This window comes from Salminus brasiliensis, chromosome 23 (genome assembly GCF_030463535.1).
Source record: "Salminus brasiliensis chromosome 23, fSalBra1.hap2, whole genome shotgun sequence".
Classification (NCBI taxonomy): domain Eukaryota; kingdom Metazoa; phylum Chordata; class Actinopteri; order Characiformes; family Bryconidae; genus Salminus; species Salminus brasiliensis.
Genome location: NC_132900.1, coordinates 8,432,977 through 8,449,937, shown reverse-complemented (window position 1 = coordinate 8,449,937; position 16,961 = coordinate 8,432,977). Strand labels below are relative to the sequence as shown.

Sequence of the window (16,961 nt, the reverse complement as noted above, 5' to 3'; positions counted from 1 at the left end):
TTTAATTCAGCTTGTGTGTATTTTGCTGATGTCCAACGAAAAACATGTATCTACATTTTTTTCAGCTTTGTCACCCTGTAGCTGATCTGTACACTGTGTAAATAATTCTGGATGAATAGACCAATAGAAATGCTTTAAATAACTTGAAATAAACTCTTATTTTACATTGACTTCCATTCAAATTCCAATCATTTTAGCCTTCTACTGTGAAGTTACCATTTTGGAGATACGTGTTTTTCATTGAAGAGAGAGAAAATATATATAGCATTTCCTTTCTAGAAATCTGTTTGGTTTACATTTACAACACTAATCCCTTACTATGAAATTGTAAGTGAAGAAAATCTGACAAAAACATTCCACTCAAAACAAAGTGGGTCCAGAATTTCTTTTTATCATCATCATCATCATCATCAATACCACCCAGCACTGCTCAACACCATCAGTGTAAAGTGAGGTGCTTTCAGAGACTAGTGACAACTCACCGCCAAAAACAGCATGCAGTACATCCCAAAAGAAGAGTGGCCCGAGTAGAAGGACAGCCTGAAGCAGAGACATGAAGAGAAACACTGTATAATCAATACGTTTCATACCTGATACGGGTGTAACATTAACACACACCTGTTTAACTGCAGAAACAGGCCTACTGACCATGTGGTTTAAGCTGGAGTTCTAAATCTAAATCTAAATCTAAGTCTTTTGCATTTATGTTCTGTTAGGTGGGAGGAACAGAACATCATATTACTGTGAAAAAGTACATCACAATTAGTGCTTGTAAGTTTTAGGGGTTTTGTCTCGAACCCCTCATGGTACGGAGAGCAACATGCCATGCTATACTTAGCCCAAGCTGATTGGCTTCTGACCATGGCGAGAGCAAATGACACATAGGAGCTAGAAGCTTTCTTTTCAGAGGTTAATGTTTAAATAAAGCTTTATTATGACTGATCAGCTTGGGATAAGAAATCTGGGCAAAAATGACTCAAATGGGAGTGGCTACTAGTCTTACACACTGCTGCCACACTTTTAGTAATAGTGAACTTTTAGTGTGCAGCTACATGCTCATAACAGGTATGCAGGCTATGGGCTATGCTACACACTACGACCTGCCTAAAGTTGCCAGAAATGCTACGCCCCTTTAGCTCGTCTTCTGGATTTGAGGACAACATCTGAGGTTCAATTTACCATAGACTTAAATGACCGGAGGTATCTTTGTCATTGCAAGTCCTCCTTCAGCTCCTCCATACTTGAGAAAAGTTATAGTAGTAAAGCCATTTCTTAAATGTAACTGGGATCTACCTGGATTAGCATTATAGAAATAAAGCATTTACTTCTGCTGGTTTACACATGCAGTAAAAAGAATAAAGTGCAGATTATTTAGCACAGCAGCTCATTTAGCATTGCTAGACATTCTCTTCTTCTACAGTTTGATAAATAGATCATCAAATATCAGTTTGAAATATGAAATATGTAAACATCTGTCCCGTGCCTATAATATGTTCAAAGCAATAATCACCCCGCCTCAAGTTCTTTATGAGTACAAGTTGGGGCCTTTGTTCAGTTCTGGACAGATGCTTGTTTAAGATTAAACAGCACATGAGTAAATATAGAAGGCTGTAAAAATGTTCAACTCCAGTGTGTATTTATGGTGTAAGCAAAAAAAAGGGGTTCCTGAAACCTTCACAGTGTGAACAAAAGAGCCCCTTATGAGAAAGGTCAAATCCTACGGGTGCACAAGTGAAAAGAAACAGGAAGTGAAAACAACAGCTGACACCACAAAGACACAAACACAGGAAAAGAGGTCAGTTGTGGCGTGACCTTAGGCCCTAGCCTTCCTGTCTCCCAGTGCAGTACCTGGATTCGTTCACGTTGCGAATGTTTCCTGTGCAGTTTATCTCCAGCATGTAGCCGTTGCACTCAGTCGGAGCACAGACCGCCATGAAGTTGGGCCGTGGGCGTCCAATGGTGAATTTAGCCATGTCCGTCAGTGACTGGCTTACACAGCCACCGAACAGAAATGTCCCCACCACTTTATAGAGCGCTGCAGCGTAGTGATTAAAGCCAGAGTTGGAGTAGAGACGCTTGGTGTAGACCAGATAGGCTTCTCCTGAGGTAATCTGGAGACGAGAAGTAAAAAAAGATTAAAGATGTTTAAAGGAAAGTGTAACAGAAATTCCTTCACTTGGTTAGCCAAGTAAAATTAGCCTGATCTCGACTGAATGGTAAACATGGTGAAACAGCGCTATTTAAACACACAGGGTCAGGTGTATGTACGCAGGTGCAGCTGAACCTGAAATCTAAACAGAACACACTCAGCTAAAAGACAGGTAATTTATGCTTTTAGTAAACATACTAAACTGAGGACTAAACTGACGATGAGCTGACGATGAATGAAAAAGTAATATGCAAATAGTGCAAGATGGCACATACACATACTCACATACAGAGTACAGAGACAGATTTGGCCCGTTTTGAAAAAAGAAATCTGATCATGGTGGTGTGTGTGCGTGACCCGAGTTGCTGGACACTCACGATGATGATGGAGCAGGAGATGGTGACAGTGGCCATCATGCCATGAGAGATGGTGTCTGTTTTGTAGGGGTAACGAATGCTCTCGTCGTTACAGTACACGCCTCGCTTGTAAGGCTGGAACATGAACGTCAGGATCATGCATGGCATCGCAGCTGAGTGACAGAAGAAAACACACACACACACACACACACACACACACACAGCTTGTTAGAATACACACGAAGAAAGTGGATCAACTACCACAGCACAAACACTGACTTAGTATTAATATTTATTTTTAAGCTGAAGCTCAGACTTTGTGGACTAACCTACATGAAACACACTCATACATTTCAAGTGCGTCCTGTCAGTCCCAATGTAAAGACTGTCAGTTTGCACTGTTTAAATAACATGACATCTATACGAGTGAACCTAACCGACTGACCGCCAATTCCAATCATTTTATTAAAAAAAAAAAAAAAAAATCACATTGTGATATTTTTGGCTTTCACAATACTGAAAAATGAATTCAAAGAGTTACACTGATTTGGAAATTATGGGCCAATGTTAATATCCGATATTATTTGAGCTGTTGGTACATAAATATTAATAAAACCTAGAAACCTAGAAAAATACCTGGAAGAGCTTTAAAGTGAAGGTACAGAAGGTACTAAACTGTAGTCCAGCATCAACAAAACTCTCTACTGGATCTACTGGAGTGTATGTTTAGAGCAGGAGTGGGCAATAGGGGCCAGATTCCAGCACAGTTTGCTAATTCCCTGCTCTAACAGACCTATGAAACCTGGCAATAAACAGGTGAGTTGAATCAGGTGAGCAAAAAACTGTGTAGGAATGCCCCCCAGGACCAGAATTGCCCACCAATGGTTTATAGGGAGAATTAAGGCAGTAGTTAACCCATAACACTTCAGTTCTTCACTCTCATTTCTACAGTACTATCCTAATTAACATCAGCTTCATAGGCCCTACAGTAGAACCCTGGGGGACTCCGCAAGATCTGTTAAAGCAAACAATTCCCGAACAATTCTCAATAGATCTTCAGTTTAGAGTTTAACAATATGGACAAAATATTCTTTTTCCCAATTATACTTCATTGAACAGTTACACTACACAATATACAGTCCACACTGTACCTTCTAATATACTGAGCACTGAGTATGATTATTTTGTGTTGAATCATGTGAAGACCTTAATTCATCTCAATACTCAAACTCAAATCTATGATGCATGATAAAACATCTGGATATTACACACTTCTACAGAATCATTATTGTGAGGGCTGAAGTCATGATAACACTTAAATATAGTATTGTGCAGGCCTCATGTTCTGTGACCCAAAAAAAAACTAAAATATGCCACTTTAGATGAACACAGCTCAGCAAATAACCTTGGCCAAAGAAATAACCAAAGAACATCTGCTTCATCCAGCTGTGTATTAAATATCCCCAAAGCTATGAGCATGTTTTAAGAGTTCAAGAGCTTAGCGACGTATCGCTTTTCTTTACTTTTGACCCGCAAACATGGAAAAGCTCCCCAGAGCCAGATGAAGTGAACTGTAGGACTTAATGAAAGCAGTGGTCTCAAATGATTAGGCACTCCCTTTGTGCACACTAAAACGAACACATACTTTCTGGAGTGAACAAAAAGTGTGAATAGGAAACTAAATAAACATCAACAAATCAAATAATATTAATAATAATAATTCTTACAGGGCCCAAATTAAGTAACTCATTACCAGTGCAACAAGGTTATAGAACTGGGCTGAGCAATATTATATATTATTTACTACAATGACAGATGACAGAATTATTCACCAAGTTGCATTTAAAACTAATTTTGGTAAATTAAACACCATATGTTTAAATGTTTGTGGACACCCTTTTAATAAAATGTATTTATCTACTTTAAGTTGCACCCATTGCTTACACAGATGTGCAAATACACACACACAGCTTGTCTAGTACCTGTAGAGAAGTACTGCCAATAAAATAAGACTCTCTGGGCAAGATAAACATAAACCTATTGACACCATGCCTAAGGCCAGACGTGGGCTAACAGGGCACTGAGCTGTGGAGCAGGGGAACGGTGATCTCTGGAATAAATGGTGCTCCATCAAATAATTTTGGGATGAGGTGGGGTGGTGATCATCAAACATCCTGACATCACTAATGCTCTTGTTGCTAAATGCAATCAAATCCTCACAGCAATGCTCCAAAATCTAGTAGAAAGGACAGTAGAGACTCCAACAGAAGCAGCATAAACTCTAACACTTCTCTTTGATTTCAGTAGAAACAATAAATGAGCAGGTGTCCCAATACTTTTGCCCATACAGTTTGTGTTCTGTTGATTGTTAAAACCATAAAGTCACAAGTGTTGAATGGAATAAAGCTTGTCACCTGTACATCAGATATGCTAATGCACCAGTTTTTGCTCCAATTAGCACTCAGAGTTTGATTTGCAGAATTTGAAGAGGAAACGAAAACATCAAATTAACATCTTAACATCTTAACCTTATCCTATAAAGATCAGCTGCCCTAGAACAGATTCATGTGCAAACTTTCACACTGCCAGAACTGCTGGTGTTGTACAATAGTCGAGATTCAGCTAATGGGGGACGCCCTATGTCGGCATCAAAGAACTGGCAACCTCAGTCCCAAGTTACAGCCTGGAAACCAGCAAACTTTGTCAAATAAGGCAACTGGGTGATTTCAGCAGTAGTAGATTACAGGCTGAGAGCAGGAATGTTAGCTTGCTCATGGGAAGTATGTAGCAATATTTGTATTTTTGATACCCAATGACCTCGTAGTTCAGAGAGGTGAAGTGCAGTAATATTAGCACTAGGACAAAATGTACCAGCTTTGGTACATCTTGATATGAACGTCCTGACCAACATCCTGATAGGGTTGATGTTACAATGAATCGAGACCCAATGGTAACATTAATGGAAGTCATTCTTTTGCTTGTAGGCATTTTATGTGGCACAGTTGCAACAGTATTTTCTATACTATAGTTCGGCCCTGGTGGAAATACTGGAAATAACAACATTCTGTAGGATTAAAAATAGCCAATCCGTCTGCAATATATTGAAACTGCATCCACAAATCTAGCAACCAAAAACAGCTTTTTCTCTCCAAAACAGCCCCCCCCCCTCACCACGATCTCTCATTTTATTCTAACTCCGGTTCCAGGAAAACTGAAGTTCAAACATGTGATAACAGGGTTGACATGCAATGTATCCCAATGACAAAGCATTGAAAGGTTGACGGTGCTTCACAGGAAAAGCATCCATTGTTTAAAAAAAAAAATAAGCTAGCATGATCCTGCTTTGCCATCTGGATAGCAGGGCTACAGTCAAGCCCAACCTTGGATCTGTCTTGGGCTTGAAAAAAGTTGACCAAGCCAAGGCTAAATCTAGGAAGTCTACATCACTACAAATGTGTCAGACTTTATTATTAGTAGCCTCCACTGCAAAACCGTAGACAGCAAATCGCTCTGAATGCATCCAACCGGTCATCAGATCAGACACAACAGATGGTAGTTGGTGAAAATTGAAAACAGAGACCATATAACTAAAGATGGCAAGATCGATAGCAAGTCCGAGTAGAAATACTACGATCTTTAGACAAGTCCAAAGACATCTTAAATTCGGGCTCAAGACCAGACTACAACACTAAATCACTACTGCACAGTGTGCACATACATCAGGTCATGAAAATGCTTAGAAAAGACTTAACCTGGGTTCTGAAAAAGCATCTTTAGAAACAGCCATGCACCATTTCGGTTACTGTCTTAGAACAGAGGTCACTACTAGGTGGACCACAGTCCAGGTCTCAAACTCCCGACGCTGTAGTCTCTAGACCTGGACCTTTAACAGTATTTTAACTCATGTAACTTTTCTAGTTTTTACGGTACAGGTTCAGCAGCCCAGGAAACTCACAGACCATCATGCACAACACTACTCAGCCAATCAGATCTGTGCATTCTGATGTGTGACCCGAGTGAGTGTCAGGGACCAAACGAAGAAAGTGTGTCAGAGGAACATTAGCCTCTAAAAAAAACGTGGAGTGAAAATGTAGCTTTTTTTTTTTCTTTTTTCCTCTCTTACCAAGGATGGACTCGTAAATGTTTACTCTTCCCACGGGCAGATCTAAACTAGTCTCATATGTTCAGAGACTATGGCATTTAATAAAAGCAGCAAACGCAGGCTTTTATTTTGAGAACAGTTATTAAGCAAGATGCACATTTTTTTCAAACTGATTGTTTTGTTTTTCCATTTTACTTGAATGAAATGAGGGAAAAAAAGAATGTTTTGAAAGTTTGTGTTTATAAATTTGTACAGAAAACTGGCAATAAATACTGTTAAAATAACCTAAACTGTAAATGTACCTGTAATTCGATTTGGCATTTGACTACATACAATGCTGATATAACTACTAGGCTCCTTCAGTACACAGGACATGGCTCTGAATCATTATGCCGGACCTTGGCTTGAGAAAACTCTCTCTAACAGGACCTTACTGAATGTTAATTAAATACTGCTTTAGAAGGTCTGAAAGGTTTTGCAATGGTCATTTTAACGTGACCCTTTAGGATCTAGGTTAGATCTCCCTTCAACCCTTTGTTCACTTAACAGAAAGGCCTGGGGTTGATTTGTGGATTGCAAAGCAGGATGAAGTTTCCCAAGTTCATAACGCTCATTCTGACAGAGAACACTTTTCACGTTCTGGCCAACTGCATGACAACAAACCTGCCTCTCTAATGTCTGGAACACGTTTGAAGATTGCTTTCAGGAACCGATTAAACTGGAGCAAGAATCCTGCATCCATGTTCACAACAATCTCAAGATGGGAAAGCACGGCCACAGTGCGTGACTCACTCGGATAGCATTCGACTGAAGTAAGCTCTAGTGAAGGCCTTTTTCAGTTGATTAAAACCACACTCACTGATTTCCAACGCCATTTCCTTTATATTGTTTTCCTGGTGTGTATACCTTTACACAGATCAGTCATAACTGCCTAATACTGAGCAGGCCCCCCTTGTGCCACCACAGCAGATCTGAACATTTGAGGCATGGACTCCACAAGACCTCTAAAGGCGTCTTGTGGTATCTGGCACCAAGACGTTAGCAGAAGATCCTTTAAGTCCTGTAAGTTGTGAGGTTTGGTCTCCATGGATTAAATCAGTAAGTGGGTAGATACTGACAACTGCATACCAGAAGAACCCCATAAGACCCAGCTGATGCTCTGAAGATGCTCTGAGCCAGTCATCTAGCAATCACAACATGGTCCTTGTCAAAGTTGCTCATATCACCCTGCTTGCCCTGAAGGGAACAGTATATCTCCAGCCCTGACTTCTATTAGCTTTCTATCAAATCAAGTAATAGGTCATCACTCCTTTGTTGATCTAAATAAAGCTATGGGTCATGGGACTAGAGATCAGTTTCAACCACTGAAACTGTCCAACTGTAGCCCACTCTTCAAGAAACGTAGGTCAGGTTCTGATCGAAGACCAGCACAAGTTCTCATGTTCAGGTTGTGGGGTGTGAAAACCACAGAAATGCAGAAATGACCATATTATTACTGTCTTTACAAGACCACAGCAATGAGGAAATGTTACAGTTACTGAGAAATTATGTTCATGATGCTTGACGTCAAAAGCAATTTTTAACAAGCTAATATAATTGTTACCCCATTTTGTACCACAATTTTAGTCGTATCCAATTCCCACCCCGTAGCTAGAACTCCCCCTTATATGATTCTACCAGTGAACATAAGTAAGTAACATATGTGACAGTTCAACATGCTTGGAGAAAAAACGCTAACTGCCAGTTTTGGCAGATATTGTCCACAAAAAAAGCTAGAAAAAAATCAAACACAGTCAAACAGCAGATTCTGCTTTGACTTGCAGGGAGTGGGAGATTTCCGCTGATGCTCCGCTGAGGGGGCAGCCCTTTGAAACGTGGTTCATGGTAAGGTCAGCACTGCAGATCAAATGAACACAAACTGAGGACATGAACTGCAGCACGCTGCTCGAATGCTCAGATGACAGGTCTCAAGAGCTGTCTAAGGACGTGCGAGTTAATGCCATTTTCATGGAAAACATTCCAGATGATGTGATCTCCTTAATAAATGGACAGCACTCATTGAGATGAATGCCATGTTCTTAAAGCAAATAGTGTTATTACTGAGACTGAGGTTAAAGCTTAGGACTAAGGAGTATGCAGTTATTGCAGCCGTGTTAAAGGGACCATAGTCCTTACTGTTCTTTAAACTGTTATTTTTCAATATAAATATTTGTGTGGTTAAATGTACAAAAACAGCCATAATTCATTTCACCAACCTTGTTAGAACCTCTACCATGTCAAGGTTCAGCAACCGAAACAGCTTATTGATTTTAAGACTGATGAACAACATATGTCTAAATGTTTGTGGACACCCCCTCTAATAAATCCATTTAGCTACTTTTGCTGAAACAGATGTGCAAATGCAGACCCTGTAGAGAAGTGGTGCCAATAGAATACAATCGTCTAGAATAGATAAACATGAACCTGTTGGCACCATGTCTAAACGGGTATAAAGACCCCCAGCATTGATCTGTGGAGCAGTGGAACTGTGTTCTTTGGAATGATGGTTGGTGCTCCATCCAATACTTTTGGGGTGAGTTGGGGAGTTGGGGATGAGATAGGATAGTGATCATCCTGACCTCACTCTTGTTGCTGAATGCAATCAAACCCTCACAGCAATGCTCCAAAAGAAAGCCTTCCCTGGACAGTAGAGACAGTTGTTCCAACAAAAGCAGGACAAACCTGATTTCAGAAGATACAATGAATGAGCAGGTGTCCCAATACTTTTGTCCATATAATGTATATGTAGAGCCTCTGTTCAGACTGGATATTCTGGACTGACATGGACATGCGCAAACAGTTAACACTCCTTATTGCCATCATCGTGAACGGGTGGTACTGTGTAGTGATGGCTGTGACTGTTTAAAAGCCTCATATAGACCAGCGTATTAAATTGGCGTATATTAGCGCTTTGTTATTAACATAGTGCATATGGCTCTTGTGCTTAACTGTACGTTGCCAAATAAACAAACAAACAGAAAGAAAGACTACCTAAAATGGCTAAAACTAGACTCCACTGCAGATGATTAGAACATGGTTAGAAAAAGGATTTAAAAAGATCTTAGAACAATTAGAAGTCGGGATGCTCCGATCCGGCTTTTTCAGTTCCGATACAATACATAAACTTTGCATATCGGCTGATACCCAATACCAGTCCGATACCGTTGCTAAATTAATAAACTGTACACCTCATCGTGTGGGAGAGACTTAAGGCATCAGGATTGACTTTAACATTACTTTATATAATGTAACATATGAACACATAGATATAAATGTACTAAACTGCCACTGGTCATTTATTTATTTGTACATTTATTGCAGTCTCACACCAACAAACGAAAAATTGGTTCCATGGATCGGCCTAATGATCCGATACCTGATGCAGTTAATTTTGTTAATATCGGGACCGGCATCCAATCCTAATATCGAATCAGTGCATCCCTAAGTTCATTCAACTTTTTCTAAAATGTGTTTTTCCCACATACAGGCACTTTACAGAAAGGCTCACATCAGGACTACAACGCTGACCTCAGAAACTAGCATGCGTAAACACGCGTTTGTTTGCTGTTTTAGTTTTAAGACTAATTAAATTAATATTTCTTCCTTCCTTTCCGAGCTCCGCAGACTTCAGCATCCCCTTCCATGGAGTGAGGAGACGTTTGATGAGGTGCACCTGGTTCATGCCGGGGGAAGGAGGAACATAGTGACTCTTACACTACGGCGACTCTTCACAAACCTAATGTGTGATGTCATGTTTGAAAGCCACAGTAGCTTCATTGTGTCATCAGGAAACACATGTCTGTATGGTGCTGCTAAGCTGCACTCTGGTACACTCTGGGGTGCCCTGGCATAACCTCCACTTACAAGTAACATACAGAATGGAAATTTAACAGACGCCTGCACGGACAGTTGCCGCTGTTGTACAATCTTGTACTGCATAAAACCAGTAAATTATGTAAGAGCCGACTGGTGTGGAGATGGACCTTTTCTAAAGAACCTAACATTAAGGTTCTTCACACTCACACATCTTTAGTAAAACATGGTTCTTTATGGATCTAAATGGGGTCAAGAACCATTTGAAGCACTTTTATTTATAAGAATGTATGATCGTACATTTACATTCCTTTCCATACAGAGATACAACTGCAGCTCCCTGAGCATTACTGGAATGGTCTCTGGCCTCCCTGAATGTTTCATTTGAGAGCCGCAGACGATTAAGCCAAACTATCTCTGATTTTCTTGCCAAAACCAAATTTTACAGATACAGTAAGCAGCCCCCCACCCCCCAATGATTCACCAGCCAGGATGTATCGGAAATGACGCGTGTTTCATCTACTTGGTTTCTATTACACTGTCATTATTTGCGGAGTGGTTCATTCTGTTCTCCTGTTTTTCCACCAGCATGGTCAGTAAATCATCTCTCAGGAAATCAAGAACATAGAACATGGGAACAGTAAAATACTGGAAATGAAACAGAATGTTTGTGGGAGGCTCTCCCCAGAGATCCTACAGAAACCTCAGAAGAATGTGGCAAGTCATTTCAAATGAGGCAATGTTAAAGCGATGGAGGGAGGCTGATTGTTTTTGTAGGAGGGAAAATAGGATGGCCACCCATGTGAAAACACTGAAACTCATTAAGAAAAGAGCTCAGAAGATCATCAAATAAGCGAGTCTACTCTGTGCTTCAGGTTTATTTATGGTGTCCAGTCCAAGCATACTAGAAACAATGTTCTGGTGCTTTCCAAACCTAGCTGAGCTTAGGTCCTGATCATTAAGTCACTTTTTACAGTGTTTTAAAGTGCTGAGCATGACCATAAACTCAATGTTTGACGTTTTATTTGTGCTGAAACAGGAAGGCCAATCACAATGCAAAAAGCTAAAATCTGAACATGAGCAACCCTGATAGTGACCAGCAATTTATTAATATCTTTTTATGTCAGATCTCAGAAAAGGCAACTTTACAGGAGAAGGCAAAACCATTTTATCTTTAAATGGAAATCCATTTCTCAATCAGGTTTATTGGGACCCGAGTATAATGCAGAGTATCAGCTGATACTGACCTGACCATTGTGTTTGTATAAACAATACAGTCACACAGTTTAAATTACATGAGCTGCTTAATTAATACTGCAGTAAAATAACTATTTTATTTGGGTTCCTATAGTAAGATATTATGGTCTGTTTTTATGTTCCACTGCTGAATCTAAACTCCTTTATTTACCCTCTGAGAATGTCCGCACTGCTGCCGGCTGGGAATAATGCCCGCTAATTGCCCTCTGAACATTGTGATTAAAATCCGGAAATGAATTCGGATTAAAATAGCCGGTATCCAATCCATTCAAATTTGCCCAGACCGACTGGATCAGATTGGGACAACCTAAGTAAAAAGATTTTATTCCAAGTCATTTTGGAGGTCTTGTGGAGTTTTTGGAGGGGGACCTTTACAATACTGGGCATGTGGTTTTAACGTTAAAGCTGATCTGCATATGGAAATGAGAAGTATCTGATATCAGATATGCATCACATACGTAAATGTTTTCAGGTCTTGTGATGTCATGTTTGTCCTACTGCCCATACTTAGCTAAGAAAAGAAAAAGGTGAACAGTGTTAACACATCTAATTATGATCAAGTATTTTCTGCTTGCTTCTGCTAACTACCAGCTAATAGCTGACGGGGCATTTTCCTTCAGCTGAGTGTTTAAATGGAAAACAAACTAGTATATGGCCCCAAGTGAAGTGAGTCATAAATATTTCTCTTATAATTATTTTCCAGGAAGCGAGAGACTGTAAACTCAAACTGCATGTGTACACAAAACAATATCTTTAAGTAGGCAAACAAATGAATCAGGCATTAAATTGTGTATTTAATTTTAGTACTGTCTCTGTAGATTTGTTCTCTGATTTTAACTCAGAAGCAAATGTAATCTGACCGGGGTGCTAAATTGCTGCATACTGTACAACCAGCCGTAACATTAGCACTACTGCCAGGAGAAGAGAACAACATTGATTATCTTCATCTAAGGCGGCATCAGTCAAGGGGTGGATATATTGGATATATTAGCCAGCAAGTGAAGAGTCAGTTTCTGAAGATGAAGGCGTAAAGATCTGAGCCAAACTGAGATGGCTAGAGGATCTCCAAAACATCAGGCAGGTCATGTGGGTTTTTTTCCTGGTATGCAGTGGTCAGTGCCTACCAAAAGTGGTCCAAGGAAGGTCAACATGATGATTGACACCTAAGGCATCTGGTGCCAGATACCACAGAACGCCTTCAGAGGTCTTGTGCATCAAATGGTCAGATCGGTTGTGGCAGCACAAGGGGGATCTACTCAACTTCAGGCAGGTGGTACTAATGTTATGGCTGATCAGTGTATACTAGCATAGAAATGGCAAGCTTGGATCAGGGTTGAGAACCACTATTCTATGGCATCGCATAAAAAGCCCTTTACAGCACCTTTGATTTGAATCATGTAAGAGGGCTGCATATAATAGGATTACTGAAGAAGGGGCCAAAATGCCAGTGAGCGACAGAACAGCTAGTTGTTCATGTTTTAGGAGGGATTATATTAAATAATTTTTGTGTGAGCTGGTCTGTTTCAAAGCAGATGTTCCTCTTCAGCTAAAGACGAAAAAATATTGACCCTCTTTACCCTGAGCAGTTTCAAAAAGCTTCAACTGGCTTTAAGTATTCACTTACTCAGTCATTTTCTTACATGGACATTTTTAATCATGATATCAGTGATCAAACTGACCTCAGATAATCATGTTACTGTTTAAATATGCTGTAAATGTTCTTGAAGCAGGATCACACCATGAAATATTAATATAAATGTGGTGAAATTGTTATATTGACTTTGTCCATTTCTAAACCTTTGTTGCACTATGTAGCCACAAAGCCTGCTAGCACACAACTGCAGTGTTGTAACAGACCCCCACCTCATGCTGCCGTTTCAACAACCAATAATTATGGCCGATCTGACAGAACCTCTACCCCATCTTTTATCTCAACAGCTATTCCAGCACACACACACACACACACACAGACACACACACAGATGCCTGACTCGAGTGCAGGAATGGCCTTCAGATTATTACAGTGCAGAGTGACAGAGCTGTGCCAGTAGCTTCTTTGTGTCCATGTCAGCAGGGCTTCTTGCTGATGGAATAAGAACATCTATTGTCCGCCCCGAGCCTTATGCAATCTCATCTGGCTATTTAGTTTCAACTGGGATGACTTTAAGAAAACAAACAGGCAAGAATTCACAATTGGACATGGACATGGTTTGCCTTCCTTGTGGCCTTTGACTCTGAGCTGCTTTCCCATGGCCCAAAAAGGAGAAGCGAGCACTTATTCATGTTATTCGCCTCTCCAAATCCTGACACTGCCAAAACACACACAATATCACAGTCATATCAGTACAAAACAGCAGCCAGTGAGAGTCCTCAAAAGGCACACTGCTGAGGTATCACTGCCCGCAAGGCCAAACTGTGGCTTTCTTTTCGTCCGAAGCATGCTTTTACAACGCACAGCCGTAAACCTTCTCATATAATCAGTAAAAATACTTAAACAAGTCCAAATCGCAGCACTCAAACAGCATCCGAAAGCTTTCCAAAAGCAGAAACACGGCCTTAAACAGTGATAAACTGGCAACGAATTGGGCCAATACTAACAGCTCCTCAGTACACAATGCAATGCTGCCTCCTGCGAGCCACCTTTCCCAGGCCCTTTCGGAGATAGTGGTCCGCTTCAATCTTTCTGCACTGGCAAAGCTATCCAGATATGCTAACCCTAGCCCTAGATAGGAAGGAAGGAAAAGACAGAAGATGAGCACAGGAAGTAAGATAAATGCCCTTGTGGCAAAAGCAAAAGGTCCTTTCAAATACCCCCCAATACCAAAAACCTCTCAGTCTGTTATATAAGACCTTTCAAGAACGCCACAGGGACATTTTATGCATATTTTTGTAAATAAAAACTGGCAGGAGATTCGAATCTCTGTGTGAGAAGAGGTTCTCGTGACTGGAATGTGCACAATTTTCTCACAGGCATGTGAAAACTCAAGTTACCATTTCCCTACTTCTCACTGGCCGGCTTGTACGGCCAAAAGAGGGAGAAAAGTGTTGCAAAAGAGGGATGCCAAGGACAGACTGAGAGGTGCAAGCCAAAAGCAGCAGCACCGACTGAAAGTCTCCAGACATCAGACTGGAAGTCTATCTTCAGGTTTAAGTAGCTCTCGTATTTACAGAACTGTGCAAACATCAGAAACCACCATTTATATATTATATGACAATATTCAGTCAAAACAGAGAGAAAGAAAGAGAGAGCGCGAGAGAGAGAGAGAGAGAGAGAGAGAGAGAGAGAGAGAGAAAATGACATGGATCTGATAAAGAAATCCTTGAGAGAAGCAAATGAAGAGCTAAAGCTGCTGATGCTCTTAGAAGAATGGGCTGACAATTCCAGAGTCCAGACCTCAACATCATTGAATGTGTCTGGAAGGCCCTGGATGGTGATTGTATATAATGTATTATATTTTGTTGCTGAAGCTTCTGTGATCCTCTGAATCCTCTATTAAACTAAGCGTTCTTCTTTGTCTGCTAAAAATAAATATCAATACATTTGTACTTAATAGCTGTTTTACACATGGACAAAAGTATTGGGACACCTGCTTATTCATTGTTTCTTCTGAAATCAAGGGTTCTATAAGACTTCATCCTGCTTTTGTTGGAGGAACTGTCTCTTCTGTCCAGGCAAGGTTTTCTACTAGATGTTGCAGCATTGCTGTGACGATTTGATTGTATTAGTGACAAAAGTGTTAGTGGAGCATGGGGTTTGGATGATCACCATCCCACCTCATTCACAACTCTTTGTGGCTTTATACCACTCTAGCCCACTCCTGGCATTAGGCATGGTGCCAATAGATTTATATATGTTTATCTGGTCCAGAGAGATGAGAGATGTGTATTTGCACATCTGTGTCAGCATAGGGTGCAACTTCAAGAAGCTGAGTGCATTCAGTACAAGGGGTGTCCACAAACATTTGAATGTGTAGTATATTTTATCATTCATGGTTCTATGTTCAATGCCATGCTTGTAAAGAAGGTGTGTTAGAGTGAAGAACCTTTTAAGAGTTGATGTAAAGGTTCTCACACCCACACATCTCCTTTACAAGTATGTAACTGCTCCGACCTTCTGAAAAACCTTTGCTTTTGACTGCAATGCATGCACAACCAGATTCACATCATGTCAAAAACTGAAAAATGGAGACTGAAGGTTTTTGCGTGACAGCGACATTGTATAAAGTGCAGTCAAACAAAAGACGTGCACAGAACCCAGGTCTCTGTTCTCTTGTAAAACAACTGCGTGAGGTTTCCTGCCTGTACAGAGAATCTCGGTCTCTTTTTAAGCAGCACACACTCTTTTGGCAAAGCACAGATGACTCACAGTACAGAGCTTTCTTCCCATAAAGAGAGGTAGGGAAAGGGAAAGTCTGAGACAAAGAGCGCGAGGAGACAGAGAGGCAGAGAACCGTAAAGAGACGTCTGAGACAAAGTCCAAACCAGTCTGTGAAAGCGCAAGGGGAAATGATGCACTGCTGGGAGAAGAAAGGCAGGCCATGCTCGCAAACTGCACTCTGCAGTCAGCAGCGTCTCTCTGCCTTTCACTGCGTCATTCACGTCTGCCTCCAAGCAATGAGGGACCTTCACTCAGACAGAGGCTTTGTATTAAACACACAAGCTTCTCCATTTAAAAGCTGAAGGAACGCTCAGTGACTTTAATGAGCCATTAGCCCTCAACTGACCGCGCACACCCGAGAAGACAACGCAGGTCAAACGCATCATGGGAAATGGATTCCTCAGCATAAATGAGGTGGTCATGTGATGACCTGCAGGACAATAACACAGCAACACCACACGTATTCAGTTTTTGAATCAGGGCTGAGGAACAAAAGCTGAGCCCGGTTACTTCAGGCAGATCCAATATTTTACTGTTTCCATTCTTGCATTCCAGGGCCAATGTGACGTTCCTAAACTAAATGAAAACCTGGATAATTCCATTACTATTATTCCTTATATAATAATAAAGTGGTCCAGCAGTTGCTTTATATTGGATGCCATCCAATATATCTGAGCAGTAAAACAATGACACTGGAATAAATACTAAAACATATCAAGTTGTGGATTTCCATCACTGTGTTCATTAAAACACCTCCAAAGCTCTCCTCATGAGAGTCCAGAATTATTATAGTAATCATCCAACACCTTGTTTGGTGAATCAGTGCTTAATGAAGGTTAATCAGGTGAGCTGCTGATAATGGAATTG

General features: G+C 40.6%; 1 protein-coding gene across 3 annotated transcripts in view; it reads right to left on the bottom strand.

The window, feature by feature from the left end:
• The window catches only part of plpp2a (phospholipid phosphatase 2a), a 37,092-nt gene that overhangs the window by 6,995 nt on the left and 13,136 nt on the right, over positions 1 to 16,961 (bottom strand). For 2 of the 3 annotated variants that reach the window (XM_072669239.1, XM_072669240.1), the window contains exons 2-4: positions 2,527 to 2,678; positions 1,849 to 2,111; positions 483 to 540 (exon numbers count right to left, since the gene is read on the bottom strand). In XM_072669239.1, the coding sequence (XP_072525340.1) occupies positions 483 to 540; positions 1,849 to 2,111; positions 2,527 to 2,678 (473 nt within the window). The remainder of the gene's footprint in view (positions 1 to 482; positions 541 to 1,848; positions 2,112 to 2,526; positions 2,679 to 16,961) is intronic. The other variant, XM_072669241.1, reaches the window with a different exon arrangement.